This window comes from Saccostrea cucullata, unplaced genomic scaffold (assembly GCF_032062105.1).
Source record: "Saccostrea cucullata isolate Sc308-1 unplaced genomic scaffold, CSIRO_AGI_Scuc_v1 ctg15863, whole genome shotgun sequence".
NCBI lineage: Eukaryota > Metazoa > Mollusca > Bivalvia > Ostreida > Ostreidae > Saccostrea > Saccostrea cuccullata.
The window spans coordinates 1-13,059 of record NW_026941339.1 but is presented as its reverse complement, the minus strand read 5'-3'; the positions used below and the strand labels follow the sequence as shown (position 1 = coordinate 13,059).

Sequence of the window (13,059 nt, the reverse complement as noted above, 5' to 3'; positions counted from 1 at the left end):
ATGATTTTTTTTTTATTTAATCAATTTTTTGCCCTTTAAATTTATACATCACCATACAAAACACTGAAATATAGTGTAAAGATCTATGTAAAATTAAGGGTTTTTTTTTTTGTTGATTGTAGATATTTTTGTTTAAAGTCAGAAAATGAATTTACTGTTTACTGAGATTTTTAAAACAAATTAAAATTTTTCTTAAATTTAAAAAAAAAATAATTTCCCTCCCTCCCTCCTCTGATTGAAAACCTTCAGGCGGCAATTCCAAACAAACAATTTTTTAAGGATGGCCCTATTCACTAACACAAGTTCGCACCAAATGCTGTTGCGATAACACACTGTCATCCTCATACTATTTCACACATCACACTGTCATTCTAATACCATTTCACACAACACACTGTCAGGCTAACACGAGTTCACACAACACACTGTCACGCTAACACGAATTCACAAAACAGGCTGTCTCACTATTCACTAACACAAGTTCGCATCAAACGCTGTTGCGATAACACACTGTCATCCTAATACCATTTCACACAACACACTGTCATCCTAATACCATTTCACACAACACACTGTCAGGCTAACACGAGTTCACACAACACACTGTCACGCTAACACAAATTCAAAAACATGCAATATCGCTAACACGAGTTCACATAACACGCAGTCTGGCTAACACGAGTTCACACAATATGCAATCTCGCTAACAAGAGTTCACACAACACACTATCTGTCTAACACCAGTTCACACGACAAATTTTCAGGATAACAAGTTCACACAACACACTGTCACGCTAACACGAATTCACACAACATGCTGTCTCATTAATAAGAGTTCACACAACACGCTTGTAATGTCCGCCTGTATGCCCGAAACCTGAACTGCTAGGGATAACACATGTGTTCCATCAACAAGTTTATTAATAGATAATTTGTATAACGAACCCGATCAAATAAACATATCAAGTAATCATATGTTACATCTCCCTTTCTTTAGAAAGATTAATACAATATGAAATTAAAATTCAATTCAAATGAATAAATGAAATGAAAGTTAAAGTGACTCATCAATTAGAAATTCTGTTAATTAGCAACGTTCAATAAGACAATTTCTGAAATAATTAAAGCAATCAATTCCATATGATAAACTAATTACTGAGTTCACAAATGTCAATGAATAGGAATTCAGAGGTTTAGTCGGTTCGGTTTCCTCGCAACACGACCAGATGAAGTAACGACAGGTTTAGGTGAGTTTGCAAGTACAACACCTTTCGAAGAATGTTTGCTCACTGTGTTTGGAGGTTCGTGCGTATCAATCTCGGAATCACTTTCTGTGTCCGGTTCTGGTTCCATTTCTGGCACACGGTAAGCATTCGGATTTGTTCGTCTGAGATGTTTCCTGTTGCGTCGGAGCCTCTGATTGTTGTTAAACTCAACGATGTAGGATCTCGGCTGTTTGTGTTGTTCAACTACTGTTGCTGGTTTCCACTCCTTGGTGTTCGAGGTTTCTGGGGTGCAACTCTTACTTGATCACCGATATCTAAGCGCGGTAATTCTTTCACATGTCTCCTATCATAATAGAACTTCTGCTTCTCCTTGATATCTTTCATTTGCTGACTTAGATTTGGTCCTGCGTTTCTGGACTTGAGTAGCTCTGTTCGGGTTGGTAAGTTGTTCCGTGGTCTACGGCCCATTAAGAGTTGTGCTGGTGATAGGTTGACTGACTCCAGCGGTGTTGTTCGGTAGTTTAACAAGCTGAGATATCTATCATCTGACTTTCTCCACAGTTTCTTGACTGTCTGTATTGCTCTTTCTGCTTCTCCATTAAAACTTTGAAAATGCGGACTTGATGTGGTGTGTTGTATTCCGTATAAGTTGCAAAACAAATGGAATTCTCGTGAATTAAATTGAAGCCCATTGTCTGATCGCAATTTCATTGGAATCCCGTGACAACTAGATGTGGCTTTCATGGCATTGACGACTGCTGATTTTGTTGTGGACTATCATAAGGTACGTCTTCTGTTGAAAGTCGAACAAATAACATCCAACTTCCCCATAAGGAATCTCAGGTGCATATGCTGGCTTAAGTGGTTCACGACTCTGTTTGTTTTGGTACGTGGCTCATTTTGAACAGTTCCTGACTTCCTCTTCAATGGCTGTATTCATTGCGGGCCAATACATGACCTCTGTTTGCACTTGACAATTCCTAAATGTAACTCATTAATCACTTTCAGCATGTAGCTTTGTAAACTTGGTATAACGATCCTCCATCCCTTGTAGACTATGCCATCTGTGACTGATAAGAGATCTCTAGAATCCCAATACTCTCTGACGCTAAGAGGTGTTTCGGATTTGATGTCTGGCCATCCTTGTACTATTATGCTACATAGGTCTGACAATTCTAATTTGGTACGTTGGGCTATGTCCAAATAGCGATCTGGAGTGACGTCTAACATATCGAACATATTGATGTTTTCTAGAGTCTCCATCTCCGGATCAGCTTCAGGTAGGTACTCTCTGGAAAGAGCATCTGCGACTGTCATATCCTTTCCTTTGCGGTAACGGACTTTTAGGTTGTACCACTGAAGCCTCAGCAGCATTTTCTGCAACCTCATGGGTGCGGAAACTAGTGGCTTTTGAAAGATCATTTCCAGTGGTTTATGGTCATTGTAGACAATGGTTTCTTTTCCAAAGATATAACAATGGAATTTTGTTGCTGCATGAACAATGGACAGCATTTCCTTTTCTATTTGCGCATAGCGCTTCTCTGTGTCTGTGAGCGAGCGAGATGAGTATGCGACAGGGCGTCCTGCTTGGATTAGAACTGCACCGAGTCCATCCTTAGATGCGTCACATTGAATCTCCACTGGCTTGTTTACATCGTAAAACGCAAGCACAGGTTGTCTACTACAGAGTCTTTTAAGTTCCCTGAAACAGTTTTCCTGCTCGTGATTCCACGCGAATTGTGTTTCTGCTTTCACAAGAACTCGTAGTAATGCATCGACTTGACTTAAGTTTGGTATAAATTTGGCCAAATACTGAACCAGTCCTAGGAAGCGTCTCACTCCTCCCTTATCCTTTGGCCTTGGCATGTCAACTAGAGCTCGGACTTTGTTTGGGTCTGGCCTAATGCCATTCACTGTAATCAAGTGTCCTATATATGAGACCTGCGGCTATCTGATTTCGCATTTGTCATAGTTAAGCTTCAGATTATACTGTGAAGCTCTCTCAGTGACCTTTCTGAATATCTGGTCATGCTGTTCTACATCTCTTCCTCCAATAAGTATGTCATCCATCACTGCTGCTGCACCATCTATCCCTTCGAGCATCTGATCCATGATATGCTGAAAGATTTCAGGAATGAATTTAATGCCAAATGGAAGACAAAAACATCTGTACCTTCCTATTGGAGTAATGAAGGTTGTTAGGTATGAAAATTTCTCATTCAGCTTAATTTGGAGGAATCCTGACTTTGCGTCTACCTTGGAGAAAACACGTGCATTTGGTATATTTGAAACAATATCCTCGACTGTTTTCATGGGGTGATGAGCTCTCTTGACGACTTTGTTCAGGTCGGACTGGTCCAAACAGATGCGAATCTTATCGTTCCTCAGAGAAACGACCATCGAACTGACCCATTCAGTTGGAGTATTTACTTTTGTAATGTAGTCATTCTGTTCCATTTCCTTAAGCTTATCTATGATCTTTGGTTTCAGTGATGCTGGCTGTCTACGGGGTGCATGAATAACTTCTTCGGCATCTGGATCTATTTCAATGTTGTGTTCTCCAGGCAGGGTTCCTGAAGTTTTAATGAGCTCAGGAAAATCTTTGAACATTTGAACATTGGTTGATAATCGATCCCCGTATCCAGTTTCTGTATCCTTTCAATCAGATTTAATTTTTCTGCGACATCACCACTGATAATGTTTTCTTGTTCCAACTCTACGATTTCGAACTGCGCATTCACCTGCTTCCCTTATGTTTGATTGGAAGGTCAACACTGTATAAGGGACGGATCCTATGATTAGTGTAAGATTTGAGAAATTTTGTACTCTTGCGAGTCTGTGCGTGAGATCCAAGTCGAACACTGATTTCACGATAATTGAAGACTTTTCCCCGGTGTCTTTTCTGAATTTCACAGGCTTGTTGATGGTTGCTTTGACTACCCATTTGTCATTAGCCACAGAACTGTCATCTTGTGCACTGTATATGTGAAGTACTCCTTCATCTAAAGAACTGGTTTCATGCGGCTATCCAATGGTCCTTCTTATATGACAATATTTGCACGTTGGTCCGATTGACGGACACTGACCTGATTTTGCGTGGTCTTCTGTAGGGTCAAGCCCACATCTAATACACTTCTCACTTTTGGCTTTGGGTACGTAAGGCTATTTTCTTGTGTCTCTTTGTTTTGTGACGAGGTTTGTGCTGATACACCTTTTTATGTGCGGCATGTATTTGTGAAACCTGATGAGTTACTGTCTGATCCTAACTTCATCGAATGAGTTTAAGCTGTTTCTGTGAGTTTTCATACTGACGACCAATGCTGAGAGCTTTTGCGAGTGTAAGGTCTCTCTTGTACCTTCACATGTCTGATTCCTGCTATTATAGCGTCTATCAGGAGATCATCGGGGTTTGTGTATTCACAGTCCATAATGATTAGCTTTAAGTCTTTAACAAAGTTATCAAATGGCTCACTTTCACCTTGTTTTCTCTGTTTCACCTTAAATCGGGCTGCTCGTTTATTTTTCCTTGGGCTAACGTATGCCTCGAATTCTGAGAGAATTTTGTTGGGTTTGTCCTCTTCAGTCTTCCAGAGTCCCACTCAAATGTCTTGTACACTTCACGTCCTTGTTTACCGACCCAGATTCCCAGCCATCCTGCTCGATCTTTGTCCTTAGCAGATGTAAGTGGTCCTTTGAACACAAACTGTACGTGCTGTTTAAAGCGACAGAATTCCTGATACATGTCTGGTGCTTCCCAGTCTAAATTTGGCGGGTCGAACTGTGCAGCGGCGGCCATCTTGAAATTTCACATTCACTGACCTGATATATCCAGGTTTTTGGAGAATGCGAATAGCTGTTTCTCTCGGAAACGGCAATAAACTGAAACGGAATGTTCTGAATGACTGCCCTGACACAGCTAGTACTTCTGACACCATGTAATGTCCGCCTGTATGCCCGAAACCTGAACTGCTAGGGATAACACATGTGTTCCATCAACAAGTTTATTAATAGATAATTTGTATAACGAACCCGATCAAATAAACATATCAAGTAATCATATGTTACAACGCTGTCTCGCTAACATGAGTTTACACAACACGCAGTCTCGCTAACATGAGTTTACACAACACGCAGTCTCACTAACACGAGTTTACACAACACGAAGTCTCGCTAATTCGAGTTCAATCAACACTCTGTCTAGCTAACACGAGTTTACACAACACACTGTCACACTTACACTCTATACACGATTTCACACAACACGCTGTCCCGAAAAACCGGTTTACGCAACACATCGTCAAGCTAACAAGAATTCACACAACCCACGTCAGGCTAACACAATTAATTTCACAAAACACACTGCCTTGCTAACACAAATTCATACAACACACTGTCTCGCTAACACAAGTTCACACAACACACTCACATTGCTAGTTTAAAAAAAGGTTACCCAATTTGAAGAGGTTTAACCTAACATATCTCTAATTAGAAAGAGCTTCAAATTTAAGACAAAAAATTTATGCAGTAATGTTCCTTAACATGCATCTGACATATAAAATAAATGAGACCTTAAAAACCTACAGTACATGTTTACTTAGCTACGTAAAGGTCTAAATTGATGCTATTCAACAATATATACAACATCTCTAAGTATGTGAATGATGAAATTCTCAAATAAATATTATAAATCAAAGTATAAAAAGAAGCTAACCTTACGTCGCAGGTTCCAATCCCATTGCTAAATTTGATGCTTTAGACAGGTTATCCTATGAGACTGCATAAACCAAGATTCTGTGTCACGGTAGGTGTTAGCACAAAATGGATCTCATACTTCTTAAAGGCAATAAGTGCTGAGTACTGAAGTCTATATTTGCAGCTAATCCATCCCAAGTGGTGGCACCATGAAATGACTGAAAAATGTATGATTTAAAGGCAAATAAACAAACATTAAACCATTACAGCAGTCTTATCAAACAAAAAAACAAACTTTCTATTATTACAATTTTTTTAAAAAATTTCTTTTGCAATTTAACTGAGCAATATTTGTCCTTTTTTGTCATAAAGTATGATATTAAAAAATTTAAGACTTTTTGAGAACATCTATTTATAGCGAGTCCAGACAGCAGCACAAATTCCTGCCCATGATGGAGCTCTTATATAAGACCTTGGCAAAAGAAGATTGTGACTTGCACATTGCTCCACACAATTTTTCCCAGTGTACTTTGGACCCACGGTGCTTAGCTTTTTTAACATTTTTAAGCTACATTCAAAATTCATTTCTATTTAATTTGAATTAGCTATCCTTACTCATGTTCCATTAGCTAATGGGAAGTAATTTAATGAGCAGTGAATTCTTCGAATTAAACATTTGAATAAACTCTCAGTGTGAACACTGAGCATGGATACCAAAATGTCAAATGCGGCTTGACAAGCACAATCAAAATTTAAAAACTAAATAAGTATCTGCCCTTACCCTTACAGTCACACTGTCAATTAAATTAGTTGAATATATTCTGTAACATTACGTGCAGTTTGAATTATGAGTTGATCACTATGATAGATAGTAGGACTGTTGAAATTCATCCTCAAATTTAAAAAAAATAAAATATAAAGCTGTGGGGATTTACAAGGTAAAAAGAGCGTCTGAACTGTAAAACAGATAATATATCGGTGTGTCTGTGTATTTCTAATAACATAATGTATGTCACTGTCATGTAATCAGTAGTGTAAATTTTAAGTAATAAAAATATTCTAACCTTCATTCCAATGGTCCAAGCCAATATACATTAAAATGTCGCCGTCAGCTCTTTCATCACTCATACAATTATCACGGGGGAATCCGAAGCAGAGTCAAGAGTGTTACCTTTGTTAATGTGACAGTCAGAATTTCCTCGTAAACAATTCACACAAGATTCTTAGAATATATGAATCGGGATAATTTGCTTAGAATAATGTTCCAGAGAAGTGACAAAGTACTTCGTATCTGCAGATTAAATGAGTGTACATGTCTACAAACGGATTCTTTGTGAAAAAATGTTCAACTTCACAAATCATTCTATTTTCAGTTTGTAAACCATGGCAAACATGTGTCCACGTACTCGAAGGGGACATAAAAACGGGATATACTAGAGACCTGATATTTATCTACGTTTTAATTTTTAATTAAATGGTAATATTGAGTATTTTAAATTACTTATGTACAGACTTTATGACTTCGAGGCATATGCTATACAAAAATTCAATTTTTTAAAATTTTTACAGACAAATTTGAATCAGGTCAAATCAGTGTTTAGTACATCCTTTTTAGTACCTTCCTATTTCCCACAATGCCGCGCGTTGTTTACAAACAAGCGCAAAAAATCCTCTAAACTAGGACTAATTATTGTTGTGTACATCATCACATTTTAAAATTATTTGAATAAAAAGAAAACAAAGAAACACCGAATCAAAACTATATCTTTTAGATGCATCAACAAAAAATGTGCACATGTATGCAGTAAAGGCTTGGCGGCTATGGTACAACTTGTTCCTGAAAGGGTTTCTAAATACATGTACTTGTTTTATAAAATAATCAATTAAATATAGCTGGAAGTTTATTTCTTTTTATATAAAAATTAAAGTTTTTTAAAAATTGAAATTATTTCAGTCAAACTTTTTCATAATATACCAATATTTTTAGCTATCAGAAAAAAGCGTGTATGGCTTTAACCCCTAATTATAGGGGCCAGCCCCTTTTCATTAATAAATATAAAGCCCCGTAATTCCCCACAACTTTTGTTATTTTTTCTAACCAAATTATTCTCGGTTTAAAAGTTATTACACAAAAAGTAGCAAAAATTAAAAAAAAAAAATTACTAAAATTTGCCGTTTTATAGCTTCCAAACTTTAGGAAATCAGCTTATAATTTTATCGTTCTGACATCACAATGTATTGGCTACAAGTTCTCCAACTTTCGTGTAAATATTTACTCTTCTTGAGATTTTTAGTGGAAACGAGACTAAAAATTATCAATTAAAGGGCAATAACTACAATTAAAGGCATGCATCAAAAAATTGAAAACAGGTTAAAAAGGTTTAAAACAAGGTTCTAACCTGAAAGCTTCATAAAAATAGTCCAAAGGTCTTTGAGAAATCGCCTGTCAAAAATCGAGCGGGAAAAAAATAAAATAATAACTAGACAAAGCTCGTTGCAAAGCAACAACTTCCGTCCGGTTTTGACCGGAAGTGCCGGAAGTGACAGAACAAAAGAAAGCAATGAGCTAAAAAATTCCAGTGACTTTATAATTTCATTTTTGCATCAAAACCTTCAAAATAAGCCATTTTTTGCTACTTCTGGTTTGACCGGAAGTGACGACGACGGGCGGAAAAATTACGTTTTATGTTCCAGAGACATATGTAACCACATAACTTGTAAGAACGGCAAAAAAAAACGCGTTTTCCGACTACTTCCGGTTTGGCCGGAAGTGACGACGCCGGACGTATTTTGACGATGCCAGTAGATAAAGCTTGACATTTTGAACAACTTTGCTTCTTTGACCTCTTTCAAATTCTTAATACTTTTTTACTTATGAAAGAAAAAAATTTGGCCCCTCTAGGCCCTTAAATTTATGGGACCCTTTTTAAGATATCATTTGAAAGATCTTGAAATTTTACACTTATTTTGTTATATATGTTTAAACAAAATGTTTTCAGTTAAAAAGATATCGTAGAAAAGGTGTTAAAAATTTTGAAATTTGCGATATGTCATTTTCCGAGCCATAGCCAGGGCCCACTACTGATTCCCGTAAAAACGAAAGACGTTACGCATTTTAGACTTTGCTCTATCATACCTAAAGTTTCATGTTTCTATCTAAGCCATTATTGGAAAATTGGGGACAACCTGACCCTTTAAAATTCTAAAAAAGGCAATATTTCCAAACCGGAAGTGACGTCATCAAAACGGAAAAAAATGCATGAGGTTAAGAATGTTACATAAGTCCTAAAGTTTGTTGAAATCCATGGAGCCGTTTTGAGAAATCGCATGCACAAAATCGGTAAGAAAAAAAAAAATAATAAAGACAAAACTGTTGCAAAGCAACGAGTAGGTCTTCCGTCCGGTTTTGACCGGAAATGCCGGAAGTGACACAACAAAAGAAAGAAGGACTTTAAAAATCTCCAGTGACTTAATGATTTCAATTTTGCACCAAAACTTTCAAAATAAGCCATTTTTTGCTACTTCCGGTTTACCGGAAGTGACGACGACGGACGGAAAAATTCTTTTTTTGCTTCCCGAGACATATGTAACCACAAAACATGTCAAGAACGGGAAAAAACGGTTTTCCGACTACTTCCGGTTTGGCCGGAAGTGGGCGCTGGACGTATTTTGACACGCTAGTAGATTAAGCTTGAAATTTTGAACAACTTTGTTTTTTGACCTCTTACAAATTCTTAATACTTTTTGACTTATGTAAAAAAACTTTCGGCCCCTCTAGGCCCTTAAATTTAGGGACCAGCCCTTTTTTTAAGCTATCATTGGAAAGATCGTTAAATTTTTCACTTCTTTTGTTTTATATGTTTTAACAAAATGTTTACAGGTAAAAAGATATCGTAGAAAAAGGGGTATAAAAATTTTTAAATGTGCCACTTGTCATTTTTCGAGCCATAGCCAGCGCCAACGTACTGCACTTCCAGTAAAAACGAAAGACGTTACGCATATCTATAGACTTTGGCTATCATACCTGAAAGTTTCATGTTTTATCTAGAGCCATTATTAGAAAGTCTGGAGACAACCTACCCTTTTAAAAATTTATAAAATGGCAATATTTCCAAACCGGAAGTGACGTCATCAAAAAAGAAAAAAATGCATAAGGTTCAAGTAATGTTACATAAGTCCTGAAAATTTTGTTGAAATCCATCGAGCCGTTTTCGAGAAATGCGTGCACAAAATCGGTAAGAAAAAAAAAAATAATAATAATAATAATAAAAGTGAAAAAGAAACTTAAGAATAAAAAAGAAGGTCTTCCGCTGAAACGGAAGACCTTAATAATAACTAGACAAAGCTCGTTGCAAAGCAACGAGTAGGTCTTCCGTCCTGTTTGACCGGAAGTAGCTTTCATTTTCAACAAAAATGAGAAATAACGCCAAAAAATGGTTTGAATCCTCTAAAGCTATGTAAATTAATGCAAAAATAAGCAATATTTGCTACTTCCGGTTTGACCGGAAGTGACGACGACGGAAAAATTAATTTTTATGCTCCCAGAGACATATGTTACCCAAAAACTTGACGAAAGGCAAAAATACGCGTTTTTGTCTACTTCCGGGGGGGGAAGTGATGACACCGGACGTATTTTGACGAGTCAAATAGATTAAGCTTGTCATTTTGAACAATTTTGCTTCTTTGAAGTATTCAAATTCTCAAAACTTTTCGAGATATAAAGTAAAAAATTTTGGCCCCTCTAGATCCCCAATTTTGGGGTCAGCCCTTTTTTTGAGATATCATTTGAAAGATCTCAGAATTCTTCACAATTTTTGTTCTATATGTTTTAACAAAATATTTACAAGTAAAACGATTTCATAGAAAAAGTGTAAGAAATTTTGAAACGCTCAATATGACTTTTTTTCAGACCATGCCGAGCGTTAACGTGCAGTACTTCCGGTGAAAGTTAACAACACAATGCAAATCTACATTTGTTCTTATCTTCCAGAAAAGGTTTCATCTTCCTGTGATGAGCGAATTTTAAGAAGAGCGACGGACAAAAATGACCTTAAAAATCACAAAAATTTCAAAAATCTTCGAACCGGAAGTGACGTCATCAAAATGAAAAAAAATGCATCAAGTTTTTTTTATGTTCTATCAGACCTAAAGTTTCATAAAAAAATAACCAACCGTTTTTGAGAAATCGCGTGCACAAAATCGGTAAGAAAAAAAAAAATAAGAAAGACAAAGCTCGTTGCAAAGCAACATAGGCTTCCTCCTGTTTCCGGGAAATTTATGCTACTTCCGGTGTGACCGGAAGTGTTGAGACTGATATAAAATTAATTTTTATGCTCCCAGTGACAGATGTTACCCAAAAAATTTTCAAGAACGGTAAAAATCGCGTTTTCGACTATTTCCGGTTTGGCCCGGGAAAGCGTCACGGGCATTTTGACACTCCCTTAGATTAAGCTTGACATTTTGAAAAACTTTGCTTCATGGAAGTATTACAAATTCTCAATGCTTTTTGAGATATAAAGGAAAAATTTTCGGCCCCGAACCCTAATTTTTGGGGCCAGCCCTTTTTCCGAGATATCATTTGGAAGAACTTAAAATTCTACACTTCTTTTGTTCTATATGTTTTAACAGAATATTTCCAGGTAAAAAGATATCGTAGAAAAAGTGCTAAAAATTTTGAAATTCGCGATAGGCCTATTTTCGGGCCATACCGACGCCGACGTGCAGCACTTCCGGTAAAAATAAAATACATTCCACAAATCTACAGACATAGGTCTACTAGATCTGAAAGTATCACGTGTCTATCTAAAGTCGTTTAGGAAAATTGGGGCAAACTGACCCTTAAAAAATCATTAAAGTGCTGATAACTCCGGACCGGAATTGACGTCATCAAAACAGAAAAAAACGCATAAGGTTCAAGTGATGTTACATAAGTCTTGAAAGTTTCATAGGAATCCATCGAGCCGTTTTCGAGAAATCGCGGCACAAAATCGGTAAGAAAAAAAAACAATAATAATAACTAGAGCAAAACTCGTTGCAAAGCAAAGAGTAGGTCTTCCGTCCGGTTTTGACCGGAAGGCCGGAAGTGGCATCAAAAAAGAAAGCAATGAGCTATGTCGTCTCCAGTGGTTTTTTTAATTTTGCATCAAAAACCTTCAAAATTAGCTATTTTTGGCTACTTCCGGTTTGACCGGAAGTGACGCTGACGGACAAAAATTAATTTTTATGCTCCCAGAGACATATGTTATCCAAAAAAATGTCAAGAACGGCAAAAATACGCGTTTTCCGACTACTTCCGGTTTGGCCGGAAGTGACGACCCGGGCGATTTTACGACAGCGGTGATGAGCAATTTTGAAAAAGTTTGCTTTTTGACGTATTACAAATTCTCAATACTTTTTTAGATATAAAGAAAAAAATTTTGGCCCCCCTAGGCCCCTCATTTTGGGGCCAGTCCCTTTTGCAAATATATTTGAAAGATCTTGGAATTCTAAATTCTTTTATTCTATATGTTTTAACAAAATGTTACCAGGTAAAAAGATATCGTAGGAAAGGTGTTAAAAAATTTTAAATTCGCGATACGACTATATTCGGGCCATAGCAGCGCCCCAGTGCGGCACTTCCGATAAAAATGAAACACGTTATACATATCTATAGACTTTGGTCTATCAACCTGAAAGTTTCATGTTTCTATTTAAGCCATTTTGAGAAAGTCTGGAGACAACATGACCCTTCAAAAATATAAAATCGACAATATCTCCAAAACCCGGGAAAGGGCGTCATCAAATCGGAAAAAAAAGCATGAGGTTCAAGTTATGTTTTATAAGTTTGGTTTGGACCATAAACACAAAAAATTCTCAGACAAAAAAGTTCTCAAAATTTAAGAATTTCCTCAGCTGGTTTCTCAAAAAACGAGACCATAAACAGACTTGAGAAAATTCTCACTTAAGAAATTTCTTAAATCGTTAAGACGCGCTTTGACGCGCGCGTTCTTTTCCAAGGATTCTTACCACTGGCTGTGGAACTCTTCAGATTTTTATGGTAAGAAAATCATAACAACAATAAACAATAGTAATAAATAAATTTTCTGTTATTTCTATATGTACAAGTAAAATGGCGAAAAGGTGGCAAATTGGACAGCGGATG

The 13,059-nt window shown here is 36.9% G+C and overlaps 2 protein-coding genes across 2 annotated transcripts; both read right to left on the bottom strand.

The window, feature by feature from the left end:
* Positions 1 to 1,469: 1,469 nt before the first annotated feature.
* Positions 1,470 to 1,970, bottom strand: LOC134257653 (uncharacterized protein K02A2.6-like). Its single transcript, XM_062740251.1, has one exon. The coding sequence runs from the start codon at positions 1,968 to 1,970 to the stop codon at positions 1,470 to 1,472; it is 501 nt and encodes a 166-aa protein (XP_062596235.1).
* A 1,203-nt stretch (positions 1,971 to 3,173) lies between these two features.
* LOC134257652 (uncharacterized protein K02A2.6-like) lies at positions 3,174 to 4,654 on the bottom strand. Its single transcript, XM_062740249.1, has 3 exons — positions 4,583 to 4,654; positions 4,053 to 4,250; positions 3,174 to 3,881 (listed from the first exon to the last, which is right to left on the bottom strand). The coding sequence occupies exons 1-3, from the start codon at positions 4,652 to 4,654 to the stop codon at positions 3,174 to 3,176; spliced, it is 978 nt and encodes a 325-aa protein (XP_062596233.1).
* Between the last annotated feature and the right edge of the window lie 8,405 nt (positions 4,655 to 13,059).

Coding starts and splice junctions, on each gene's coding strand:
- LOC134257653 (XM_062740251.1), bottom strand. CDS start 1,970: ATGAAAGCCACATCTAGTTGTCACGGGATTCCAATGAAATTGCGATCA.
- LOC134257652 (XM_062740249.1), bottom strand. CDS start 4,654: ATGGACTGTGAATACACAAACCCCGATGATCTCCTGATAGACGCTATA. Junction 4,251..4,582: donor CAGGAATCAGACATGTGAAG/GTACAAGAGAGA, acceptor ACCATTGGATAG/CCGCATGAAACCAGTTCTTT. Junction 3,882..4,052: donor TCACGCACAGACTCGCAAGA/GTACAAAATTTC, acceptor TCTGATTGAAAG/GATACAGAAACTGGATACGG.